General features: G+C 40.0%; 1 protein-coding gene across 13 annotated transcripts in view; it reads left to right on the top strand.

Moving 5' to 3' along the window:
* Positions 1-13,595, top strand: part of RGS7 (regulator of G protein signaling 7) — a 467,979-nt gene that overhangs the window by 383,921 nt on the left and 70,463 nt on the right. For all 13 annotated transcript variants that reach the window (XM_081485629.1, XM_081485631.1, XM_081485632.1 and 10 more), the window contains one exon: positions 6,432-6,483. In XM_081485629.1, coding sequence (XP_081341755.1) covers positions 6,432-6,483 — 52 coding nt within the window. The remainder of the gene's footprint in view (positions 1-6,431; positions 6,484-13,595) is intronic.

The raw sequence follows: 13,595 nt of genomic DNA, 5'->3' as shown, positions 1-13,595 counted from the left end.
CCTCTGTTATTCTACTGTTGGTTCCCTCCAGAGTGTTTTTGATCTCATTTATTGCATTATTCATTATATAATGACTCTTTTTTATGTCTTCTAAGTCCTTGTTAAACCTTTCTTGCATCTTCTCGATCCTTGTCTCCAGGTTATTTATCTGTAACTCCAATTTGTTTTCCAGATTTTTGGATCATTTTCACTATCATTATTCAGTATTCTTTATCAGGTAGATTCCCTATCTCTTCCTCTTTTGTTTGATTTGGAGGGCATTTATCCTGTTCCTTTACCTGCTGGGTATTTCTCTGCCTTTTCATCTTGTTTATATTGCTGTGTTTGGGGTGGCCTTTCTGTTTTCTGGCAGTTTGTGGTTCCTGTTTATTGTGGAGGTTCCTTGCTGTGGGTGGGGTTAGACAGTTGGCTTGTCAGGGTTTCCTGGTAGGGGAAGCTTGTGTCGGTGTTCTGGTGGGTAGAACTTGATTTCTTCTCTCTGGAGTGCAATGAACTGTCCAGTAATGAGTTTTGAGATGTCAGTGGGTTTGGTGTGACTTTGAGCAGCCTGTATGTTGAAGCTCAGGCCTATGTTCCTGTGTTGCTGGAGAATTTGCGTGGTATATCTTACTCTGGGACTTGTTGGCCCTTGAGTGGTGCTTGGTTTCAGTGTAGGTATGGAGGCGTTTGATGAGCTCCTATCGTTTAATGCTTCCTGGATTCAGGAGTTCTCTGGTGTTCTCAAGCTTTGGACTTAAGTCTCCTGTCTCTGGTTTTCAGTCTTATTCTTACAGTAGCCTCAAGACTTCTCCATCTATACAGCACCGATGATAAAACATCTAGGTTAATGATGAAAAGTTTCTCCACAGTAAGGGACACCCAGAGAGGTTTACAGAGTTACATGGAGAAGAGAAGAGGTAGGAGGGGATAGAGGTGGCCAGGAGGAGAAGGGAGGAATCAAAAGGGGAGAGAGCAAGCTAGCCAGTAATCACTTCCCTATGCGCTCTCCACCATCTGGATCTCTCAGAGATGTTCACGGAGTTACACAAGGAAGAGAAGAAGGAGGAAGGAGACAGAGGTCGCCAGGAGGAGAAAAGGGGGAATCAAAAAGGGAGAGACAGATCCAGCCAGTAATCAATTCTCTACGAGTTCTCCACAGACCGGAACACACAAAGAGATTCATAGAGTTGGGTAGAGAAGAAAAGGGGCAGTGGGGAGATGGAGGCAACCTGGTGGAGAAAAAGGAGAGTTAAAAGGGGAAGAGAGCAATCAAGCCAGTGATCTGGTTCCCAAGTAAAAATGGGTGCTGAAGATTGGGTTCTTGAACATACAAAGTTGATAACAAATACTAAAAAGCAAAGATTAAAAATCTAGAGTAGAGGTTGCTGCTAAGTCACTTCAGTGGTGTCTGACTCTGTGCGACCCCATAGACGGCAGCCCACCAGGCTCCCTCGTCCCTGGGATTCTCCAGGCAAGAACACTGGAGTGGGTTGCCATTTCCTTCTCCAACGCATAAAGGTGAAAGTGAAGTCGCTCAGTCGTGTCCAACCCTTAGTGACCCCATGGACTGCAGCCTACCAGGCTCCTCTGTCTATAGGATTTTCCAGGCAAGAGTACTGGAGTGGGTTGCCATAGGTTCACAAAAATACCATATTAAAAAAAGAGAAAGAAAAAAAAGAAGAAGAAGAAAAAAAGAAAAAAACCCCACCAAAGTCACAAAAATTATAAAATATATATATGTGAAGTTTACTTTAAAAATAATGTCTTAAAGAAAAAAAATAAATAAAAATAGAGTCTTTTTTTTCCCAAGGTAATAGTATGCTATAAAAATGAAAATTGAAGGAGTTATAGCAGACTTAAAAATAAAAATAAAATAAGAAAATAAAATAAAATTAAACAAATTAAAAAATAATAAAAAAAGTTTTAAAAATTTGAAAAATGATTCTAGTAAAAATATATATCAGACTTTCCCTGGAGCTGTTATGGACAGTGTGGGGTCAGTTCATTTTCAGATAGTTCCTTGGTCCAGCTTGTACTTCCCAAGGTCTCAAGGCCCCTTCCTATGTAGTCGGTGCTAATTACAGGGTTTTAATCTGTTGCATCTGTCACTTCCAAAGCGATTCCCTCTGTTTCTTTTAGCTTCTTCTGTTTGCTGGTTTCTTCAGTGTCTAATTTTCACCCTGACACAAGGAGGGCAGTGGTGGTCACTTTTTTTTTTTTTTTTAGTCTCACTTGTTCAGTCGCGCTGTGGGGAGGGAGGAACACTGCAAACAAATCTCACTGGCATGTGCTCACAATGTTTCGGCCACGCTGGATTTGCCCTGCTCACGGCGTGTGTGCTTTCCCAGTCTACACTGCTCAGGCTCTAGGTTGCACTGCCAGGAACTGTCTGAAGCGGCCCCTGGGGTTGCCTGTACCTCCCAGGTCTCAGCCGCCCAGGTTCTGGTTCCCGGGTACTTCACAAAGGGGCAGACTTGGTTGAGCCTGGGTTTTGTGCCCTTCCCAGGTCCGAGCAGCTCCAGTGACCAGGTTTTTGGCTAGCGCGGTCGGGGGCTGCACCTTTTTCCCTTCTCCCTTCCCAGCTGCTCAGTTTTCTGGGTGTACAACGGGCGCAGCTTCCCAGGTGTGCCGTGCTCTCCCCTGGAAAGCTGATCTCTGGCTGTGACCCTCTCGGCGAGTGTCAACCCTCCAGAGTCCCAAGCAGTCCTGGTTAGCAACGAGGTCTTTTGTAGTTTGGTATAGAATGCCTCTCTGGGGCCGCAATTCCACCCTTCAGCTCTCGCTGCCCTCCCCTGCCTGTCTCCTGGGGGGGATGGGCTGGTCCACGGCCGGTTTATTCTGCTCAGTCCTTTGTTCTGTGAGCGGGCCTGGCGGTGTCTTAAGTTAAGGCTTTTCGCAGGAAAGCTATCCCAAGGTCTAGGTTGCTGTCTCAATCTAGTTTCCTCAGATTGCCCGCGGGGCATTCAGGCTCAGTCCTAACCCAAAGCAATGCAGCCCGCCCCTCCCTGCCCAGTCCCCGCTTGCTAGTTGGGGATGCGCGCATCTGCACTGCGTGCCTGCTGGAAATTGTTGTTAGGTACGTAAACCGCGGGTTTTAATTATTTATTTATTTTTCCTCCTGGTTATTTTGCCCTTTGGAATTCCAAGGCTCGCCACAGACCCACTGGAGAGAGTGTTTCCGGTGTTTGGAAACTTCTCTCTTTTTTAAGACTCCCTTCCTGGGACGGATCTCCATCCCTACCTCTTTTGCCTCTCTTTTTATATTTTGTATTTTGTCCTACCTCCTTTCGAAGACTATGAGCTGCCTTTCTGTATGTCTGATGTCCTCTGCCAGCATTCACAAGTTGTTTTGTGGAATTTGCTCGGCATCTAAATGTTCTTTTGGTGAATTTGTGGGAGAGAAAGTCGTCTCCCTGTCCTATTCCTCCGCCATCTTAGGACTGCCCTAATTATTCTCCTTAGCTAACTGAAATTGAGATCTGACATGGTTATCCAGCTCACTTTCATGACTTTCATCACATTAGTATATTTGCCAAAGATTACTGAGTGATGGCTAGACAGTTTTGGATCTGTTTAATCACAGCTAAAGAACCCAACTCTGAAAAACAAAGAAACTCATACATTAAAGTGTCCTAAAGTCTAGTTGAACTGTGAAAGTAAATTTTTAAATTCTAGCAAACTATAAGGTTTGTTATTCTTTAAATTGTCTTTTGTGCTGTGTGCTGTGCAAGTCACTTCAGTCGTGTCTGACTCTTTGTGACCCTATGAACTGTAGCCCACTAAGCTCCTCTGTCCATGGAATTCTCCAGGCAAGAATACTGGAGTGACTTGCCATCTCCTCCTCCAGGGGATCTTCCTGACCCAGGGATCAAACCCATGTCTCTTTCATCTCCTATATTGGCAAGCAGGTTCTTTACCGCTAGAGCCATCTGGGGAAGAAACTGTCTTTTACTATAAGTCAAAATATGTTTCCTAGAAAAAAATATTGCAATATTAGTAAAGAGTGTTAGTTTTATGCCCTTTCCACTTAATGTTGTTGTTGTTCAGTCGCTCAGTCGTGTCCGACTCTTTGTGACCCCATGGACTGCAGCACACGAATCTTCCTTGTCTTTCACCATCTCCTGGAACCTGCTCAAACTCATGTCCATTGAGTCAGTGATGCCACACACCCAACCATCTCATCCTCTGGCGCTCCCTTTTCCTCCTGCCTTCAGTCTTTCTCAGCATCAGGGTCTTTTCTAATGAGACAGCTCTTTGCATCAGGTGGCCACAGTATTGGAGCTTCAGCTTCAGCATCAGTCCTTCTAATGAATATTCAGGGTTGATTTCCTTTAGTATTGACTGGTTTGATCTCCTTGGAAGACTTACATCTTTCCACATAATATCACAGGATGAAATAGCTTCATTTATTTATTTTTACAGTCAGGGAGTTTTCACTAAATAAATGATAGAAAAATAAATAAAAATTGTAAGAATACTGGTGAAAACATTCTTTGTAGTTTTGAGGGAAAAAAAAGTATGTGTCTGACCAGTCTGACTAGAGTGTATATTTTTTAAATTAAATAAATATGCACGCACACACACACACACACACATCCCCCAAACTAAAGAAACAACCCAAAGGGAATAATGCATTCTCTGAGAAGTATCTCAAAAACTAGCATCCCACATGAAAAGAAGATTTTTTCTATTTTGTTTCTCTATGCTTCCCCTAGAATAGTGACCCAATTTTACCCTCAAATTGGGTTAAGTGAATTTATTTGCCAATGAAGAGGTGCTGTATAAAGCCTTGATATCCCCCTTTATCTAGTGCTTCAAACTTTTTACCCTCTAAATTTGTCACTTTGTTCACCTATATATAGAATTAGTATTAGTAGCCTTCTTTATGATACTGGAGCAATTTCCAAGAAAGTATAGAGGGTGAATCAAATCCCCTGGGAGTCCTGAACAGTTTGGAAGGACTCTCTCTCAGAAATTCAAAAAGTTCTCCCAATTACCCTTTTCCCCTCCTTGAGAATCCCTCTTCTAGGAGGCAGAATTATCAAACCTGTAATCAGAGATGGGGCTTCCTGGGTGGCACAGTGGCAAAGAATCCGCTTGCCAATGCAAGAGATGTAGGAGACGTGGGTTCGATCCCTGGGTTGAAAAGTTTATCTGAAGAAGAAAATGGCAACCCACTCCAGTATTCTTGCCTGGAAAATTCTGTGGACAGAGGAGCCTGGCTGGCTACAGTCCATAGGGTCACAAAGAATTAGACATGACTAAGCGACTGAGCATTCATGCACACAATCAGAGATTACACCAAATATGCTTGCTACACACAGATTGTTAATCTGATTGTTAATGTAAATGACAAATAAGTATAATCATATCCACAAGTCTGATGTCTGCAGAGACTGTTCCAATGAATCCCAGATGAATCCCAGAGCCATCATCATCCAAGGAACAATTTGAAAGAGCAGACACATAGTCATGGAGTTTGCTCAGGGTCTGGAGTCAAACATGTCCAGCCATCAGGGCTAGAAAAGCCCTATCAGAAAATGTAACCTGCTGATGATAATAATTGGTTTTCCCTGATCAAACATTTTCTTTATAGTTTCATTAGTCAGTTTCCAGAATTTCACAGAATCATATATGTTTATTGTTAAGCAGTCAACTAAGATATTAGTTTAAAAAATGATCTCTGACTTGTGTAGTTTAAAAATTTAGAGCAGTAAATGTTTCTATGAAGAAATATTTTTTAAAGTGAAGGAAAAAACTTGTTTTAATCTAGCTGGATAATGTTGAGAACTGCATTATATAATTAATAGAGCCAGGCAAATGTTTGCCTATCTTTTTTTTTTCCTTTAAAATTCTTTTTTTTTAATTTTTTAAATTAATTTATTTATCTATTTTTTAACTTTACAACATTGTATTTGCCATACATTGACATGAATCCACCATGGGTGTACATGTTTTCTCCTTCCAGAACCCCCCTCCCACCTCCCTCCCCATCCCATCTTAAGGAAAGATTCTGATGGTTGTGCTTTTGGATCTATGGAGGGCAATGATGAAATACAGGAATCAACAAAAATAATTTGCTAAGTATAAACTTATTTCATCAAGAGTCTTAATGAATATAATACTTTGCTTTCAGTCTTTGTGGATTAACACTTCTATATAAATAGTACAATCAGTCCTTTTACCTTTATGTCAGAGGACATACAATTGTAGCAAAGGTACACTGTTTTATACACATGCTGTACTTATTTAGAGGCTGAACAATTGATTAGCAAAGTAAATTTAAAAGGAAAACCTTACAGTGCCTCTCTGAGTATTTTTTCCTAGATAATAAAACACATTGTTAGCAAACTGTTCTAGATGATTGCTCAAGATAAACATAGCTCATAAACCAGGAGCCCCACTAATTCTTTATGTGTTTAACCTAAGTTCCACTTCTTTTCATTCCACAGACACCCTATTTTTGGCCATCAAATTGTTGGGAGCCGGAAAACACAGACTATGGTCAGTGCAATATCTCCTCATTTTATTGTTGACAATACCAGTATGTATGGATGAACACATGCTTGCATTTTATTGTTTGTCACTGAGAAAAGAATAATAAAAATTTCAATATGGGAGTAATATTTCTAACATTGAAGTTATAAATGACCTTGTTTGGAAAGTCACCAAATCTGGTGGCAGCTTATTCCATGTTATAGTGTCTCCTGTGACTATTAAAAAAATACTTTTCCTCTGACTAGATTAAAGAGCTATAAATAAACCTAAAAGGATTTTTTTTTCCTGCACCACGTTGGTCTACTGGAAAGAGTAACAAAGGGGCTCAGAGAGCCAGCATTTTTGTTCACCTCTTCTATTTAGCTATGATTTGTAGTAAGTCCCTTGCCTTCCAGACTGCACTTTTCTCACTATTATCTGAGGGATCTTGTGATTCTATTAGCAGAAGGTTTTGTTAAACATGAAAGGCCAAATGCAAACCAGAGAAAAGATACAGTAGGAAATTCAATCATAGTGAATCAACTTCAGTCTACTTCAAATGAACTCAGTTCAACAACCATGATTTTAATTAAACTCTTCAAGGAAACAGGCTCCTAATAAGAGCTGCTTCTTACATTTTCCTGAAGGCTACAGTTTTCAAACATAATATTGTATGGTTTTTAAATATGATTTTTACAAGTGTTTGTTGAGGATTTGTTCCAATGCCAAGGGCCATAGTAGGTGCAAGAATAAGAAGGAGACTCTGACTTTATCTACACTATTGAGTAACTCATAGGCTAGATGAGAAAAGAGAATTACACAAAAGAAGTTGCTGAGAAGTGCCTAGTGAATGTTAATAGTGGTATATGTAAAATAGATGGAAGTTTGTAAGAAGAAGAGAATTACTTTGAGGGTTTCCAGAGTGATCTCACAAAAGAACTGAGAGCATTTGAGGTGGATTTTAAAAGAGGGGAAATTTTTCAGGAAACAAGGCAGAGAAGGCATTTGAGGCAGAGAAAGGGCCAGCATATTCAAAGACAGAAACTTAACAGCAATCTGGCTTTCTTTGCCTCCTGGAAAGACATTTGGTTAGAAAACCATAGGAAAGTCCATAAAAAACCAATGAAGTCATCCCTCATTTTTGTCAAACTTGGATTTCATAGTTCATCCAGGTGGTCATGTGCCAACCAAAAATTCAAGCTAACATAACTTATGGAAAACAATCTAAAAACCAGAGTACTTAACAATTAATAGAATAATAGATGATTCTTTTCTAGTGGTGGGAATGTTGCTTTTTTTCATCCAGGGTACACAACAGGATATACTTCCCTAGTGGCTCAGACGGTAAAGAGTCTGCTCACAATGTGGGAAACCCGGGTTCAATTCTTGGGTCGGGAAGATCACCTGGAGAAGGAAATGGCAACCCACTCCAGTATTCTTGCCTGGAAAATCCCATGGACGGAGAAGCCTGGCAGGCGATAGTCCATGGGATTGCAAAGAGTGGGACATGACTGAGCGACTAACACTTTCAGGGTACACATTCTTCAAAACTGAGACACTGAAGAAAGAAGTAACCAAAAAAAAAAAAAGGAAAGCTTTCTGATTTGTATATCTGAGTTGGAGAACTTTGTGGAGTATTTTGTCCATCCTGGGATTGTTCAGTGCAGTTCAGTCACTCAGTCGTGTCTGACTCTTTGCGACCCCATGGACTGCAGCACTCCAGACTTTCCTGTATCACCAACTCCCAGAGTTTACTCAAACGCATGTCCATTGAGTCGATGATGCCATCCAACCATTTCAACCTCTGTCATCCCCTTCTCCTCCTGCCTTCAATCTTTCCCAGCATCAGGGCCTTTTCAAATGAGTCGTTTCTTTGAATACGGTAGCCAAAGTATTGGAGTTTCAGCTTCAGCATCAGTCCTTCCAATGAATATTCAGGACTGATTTCCTTTAGGATGGAATGATTGGATCTCCTTGCAGTTCAAGAGACTCTCAAGAGTCTTCTCCAACAGCACAGTTCAAAAGCATCAATTCTTCAGCACTCTGATTTCTTTATAGTCCAACTCTCACATCCATACATGACTACTGGAAAAACCATAGCTTTGACTAGACAGACTTTTGTTGGTAAAGTAATGTCTCTGCTTTTTAATATGCTATCTAGGTTGGTCATAACTTTTCTTCCAAGAAGCAAGTATCTTTTAATTTCATGGCTGCAGTCACCATCTGCAGTGATTTTGGAGCCCCCAAAAAAGAATTCTGCCACTACTTCCAGTTTCCCCATCTATTTCCCATGAAGTGATGGGACCAGATGCCATGATCTTAGTTTTCTGAATGTTGAGCTTTAAGCCAACTTTTTCACTCTCCTCTTTCACTTTCATCAAGAGTGAAAGTTCTTCGCTTTCTACCGTAAGGGTGGTGTCATCTGCATGTCTGAGGTTATTGATATCTCTCCCAGCAATCTTGATTCCAGCTTGTGCTTCATCCAGCTCAGCATTTCTTGTGATGTACTCTGCATATAAGTTCAATAAGCAGGGTGACAATATACCGCCTTGATGTACTCCTTTCCCTATTTGGAACCAGTCTGTTGTTCCATGTCCAGTTCTAACCTGGGATAGTGCCTGGGAATTATTTCACCAAAGAGTATGGCGTACTAGTGAAGAAAACACCTGGACATCCTAGAAGGAGCTCATGGAGAAAAACCCAGGTGATGGAGGCAGACAGACCTGAACTCAGTTGATATGTCACAGCAACATACCAACTGTGTGACTTTGGACAAGGCTTGTTATATCTCTGAGCCTGTCTGCTTGCTTTTTAAGAAAAAAATAATACTGACTCTCTAAAATTATTGAATGAATCAAAATTAATATGCCTAAGAAAACTGGTATTGTTCCTCTCATACTTAATAGATCAAAATTGTTTTCACTTGTCATTATTATTTACTGACAGATACACTTTCCCTGTTCCTTGCATAAAAGCAAATTATTATTCTTAATGTTCTCTCAATACATCTTTTGTTTTTTTCGTAAATGTGTTGGTATTTACAATTGGCAGTTCATATTTCAACACTTCATTATAGATTAATGTTTTAGTGCTGCTGCTGCTAAGTCTCTTCAGTCGTGTCTGACTGTGTGACCCCATAGATGGCAGCCCACCAGGCTCCCCCGTCCCTGGGATTCTCCAGGCAGGAACACTGGAGTGGGTTGCCATTGCTTTCTCCAATGCATGAAAGTGAAAAGTGAAAGTGAAGTCTCTCAGTCTTGTCCAACTCTTAGCAACCCCATAGACAGCAGCCTACCAGGCTCCTCTGTCCATGGGATTTTCCAAGCAAGAGTACTGGAATGGGTTGCCATTGCCTTCTCCAGTTTTAGTGCTAAACACGAGGAAATGGCATGGCTTACACAGAAAATAATTTATGAAACATCTCTCAAATTCAGTCAGCTCAAAATTATTAATGTCATTCGGTTTAACATTAGGTCTTGTCAGAGTCCATTTAATGAGAGTCATTGTCTAAACTTTCTCCCAAACATGGAGAACATTTAATTTTTAACTAAAAGTAGGCATGGTCTGTATTATTCTGTTTGTTTTTACCCCTGAATAAACATATACCTGTTTATATCTCATTTGCTTGGATTATTATACAAGTGAAGATTAATATGCAAATATGTTCTTATATAAGTGAACAATAAAATAAATATTCAGTAAAAGGTTATAGACAAAGAGAAAGTAAAATGATAATGATCGCAGACACTGTACCACTCCTATAGGCAATGATGCTTTGTCTTATGTGATTTTTATTTTTACGTACAAGTATAGAAGCAATTCAAATTATCCAACTTTGAATTTCCCACCACTGTTTGTTTAAAGAACATTTATAAAGCATGAACACTTTCTTATAAAGAGGATGTTGATGCTGTAGTTGGGTTGGAAGGCCCAACAGAAATAATAGTGATTACTTAGCTGTTTTTTCTGAGACAACTTGGGACAGACAATAACTTATTGATTAAAGAAGATACAAAGAATGGCTTCTTATATTCTGTCAATATCTAATGTCTGTTTTCATCACCAATTTAAACTTACTGGAAAGCCTCTGCAGAAGATAAACATCTACAGTCCAATTTATATGGAGAAACACTTTTCCCTGGTTACCTTGGTTTTATAGAAAAATGGAATATATTGATTGTGTTTAGTTACTAAGACAAGCCAATATGAACTAAAGGCCTATGAAAAAAACACCATTCTTTGAAAATTAAGTTGTGTGAGATTTCTGATATTTTTTCACCGAAGTACAAAAAAATAATCCAATCCAATTAAAATGGAGTCGGGAATGAATTTCCTGTGTATTTACATCGAGAATCATCTAGCATAAAGGGATTGCAATCACAGCTGGAGGCCAAGACACAGGGAAGTTTTTAAGAGAACTGTGGTAAGAAGTAGAGACTATAGTGGGGGCAGAAAACTCAAACAGAAGCGAGAGATGGGAAGTTCACTGAATGTATAAGCAAACAATGCACATTGAAATTCCTGCAAATGAACACACATCAACCAACATCTTTCATCTGGCTGCTTTTAAGGGTTCAATCTCCAGTGTTCAAATAAAATGTGGACCTCAAGAAATTGAAATTTCCAGTAAAGACAGGAGCTGATGCTATGCTTTTATGACTCACCTCATTCACTTCACCCAAATCCTGGCCCTGTTGGAGCATGTCCTTATTGAATACTTTTATACTTTGTTCATTGTAGATTTTTTGCAGTTTTATTTTTGCATATGTTACATTAAAGTATTTGTTTTTTTTCTTGATTAGTGGCTTTTTTGGCACTCTCTTGACTTACCCTGTAGGCAAATGCCTCACTCATCTCATCATAGGGGCAACTGAGACCAATGTATGCCAACTTCAGAAAGGCAGACATGTTCTCAACATAAGAAACTTTTAACAATTTAACAATGAAAATTGTCCAGAACTTGCATTATCTTGCAGAATGATGGTTTGTGCCCCAAAATTTCAGCCAATGCTCTATTTCCTCCAGGGTGTTGTGAGGACCTTTAGTCTATATAGAGAGACTCTGGGCCTGCCCAGTTGGCTTACTGGTAAAAAACCTACCTGCCAGTGCAAGAGACATAAGAGAGACGAGTTTGATCCCTGGTGGAGAAGATCCCCTGGTGGAAAAAATGGCAACCCACTCCAGTATTCTTGCCTGGAGAATCCCTTGGATAGAGGAACCTGGCAGGCTACAGTCCGTTGGGTTGTAAAAGGGTTGGACACAATGTAGCACTAAACGACAACAATAAAAAGGGCTTTGACAGTGTCAGTGTACAACCAAACTTCCCATTTTGCTTAGGCTTAATAACTACAGGAAGTACATTTATTTCATTTAAAGTTTTTATAAAGAAAAATAGTTAATTGTGGTGGCCATGAAAATAAAAGACTGCTTACAATCCTTATATAGACTTTTTGACGATCAAAAAATGAAAGGGAAAATTTAAAAATTAAAAAAAATATATCTCATATAAATGAGATCATTTATAATATTGTTGTCCAGTTGCTAAGTCATGTCCAACTCTTTCTGTCCCCCTAGACTGCAGCACGCCAGACTTCCCTGTCCTTCACTATCTCCCAGAGTTTGCTCAAACTCATGTCCATTGAGTCAGTCGTACCACTCAACCATCTCATCCTCTGTCACCCTCTTCTGCTCCTGCACTCAATCTTTCACAGCGTCAGGGTCTTTTACAATTAGTTGGAATATAAGTAAGTACTAATAGGCAAACCTTACCTGCCTCCTTAGAAACCTGTATGCAGGTCTAAGCAACAGTTAGAACCAGACATGGAAAAGCAAACTGGTTCAAAATTGGGAAAGAAGTACATCAAGGCTATATATTGTCACCCTGCTTATTTAACTTATACACAGAGTACATCATGTGAAATGCCAGGCTGGATGAAGCACAAGCTGGAATGAAGATATTTGATTGCTCTATCAACTATCAATAACCTCAGAGGTGCAGATAACACTACCCTAATAGCAGAAAGCAAAGAGGAACTAAAGAGCTTCTTGATGAAGATGAAGGAGGAGAATGAAAAAGCTGGCTTAAAACTCAACATTCAAAAAAGTAAGATCATGGCATCACTGACTCAATGGACATGAGTTTGAGCAAGCTCTGGGAGATGGTGAAGGACAAGGAAGCCTGGCATGCTGCAGTCCATCTACGAATCAGCGGTACTATTTCATGAAGACTCAATTTTCTCAAGTCCAGCAATTAAAGCTGAAAAAATTCTTAGTGAATACACAAATCAACAACAGAGGCATTATTTTTCATTGGTTTAATATAGAGTGGCTGCTAAGGTGCAGACTATTGTTCAGTCAGTTTTTGGTCTTTGAAATTTTCTCAGCCTGGGAAGTTAAGAGACAGAAACTTCATACCCTAGGTGGTAAATATTCTATATCCTATGACTTTCTGGATAGATAATAGAAATTTTTTGTGGCAAGGGGCTGAAATAAGACCACTTCTAAGTCCAAGTGATTTGCCAAAAAAATTGTTTTCTTTTAATTAAAACCTGCCTAACAGGAACTTTGTATGTCTGATTTCACATTTTCCTTGAGCAAGGAGAGGGTGCAGGGACTTTAGTATTTTGTTTCTACATTCTCTTAACAGAAAGGAGATTTTGTTGTTGTTCAGTCACTCAGTCATGTCCGACTCTTTGCAACCCCGTGGACTGCAGCACACCAGGCTTCCCTGTCCTTCACCATCTCCTGGAGCTTGCTCAAACTCATGTCCATTGAGTCAGTGATGCCATCCAACCATCTCATCCTCTGTCGTCCCCTTTGAAGGAGATTTAGATTATTTTAAATCACATTAGACAAAAGCTCTTGTGGGAACCCTGAAGAAAGTGAAGTCAGAGAGTAAACTTGAACACCTGGCAAGGTTCCAGATTTTCTTTTAGCATAGCAATTGCATACCCTTCAACTCTTCCTTGACTCAGAATGTCCATGTCAGTGTTAAATCATGACTTTATCCAGTAATGGAATTTCAGAGCTGGAGGGAACCTGAGAGGTCATCCAGTTTGACCATCTCAGCTGAAGATGAGGCATCTGAGTTCCAGAGAGTGACAGGATTTGTCCAGTCAAGGTCACAAGTTATGGGCCAA

The sequence above is a fragment of the Giraffa tippelskirchi genome, chromosome 5, assembly GCF_054371585.1.
Source record: "Giraffa tippelskirchi isolate mGirTip1 chromosome 5, T2T-mGirTip1v1.2.pri, whole genome shotgun sequence".
Taxonomy (NCBI): Eukaryota; Metazoa; Chordata; class Mammalia; order Artiodactyla; family Giraffidae; genus Giraffa; species Giraffa tippelskirchi.
The sequence above is the reverse complement of the archived record's forward strand: the minus strand, read 5'-3'. Positions and strand labels throughout refer to the sequence as shown.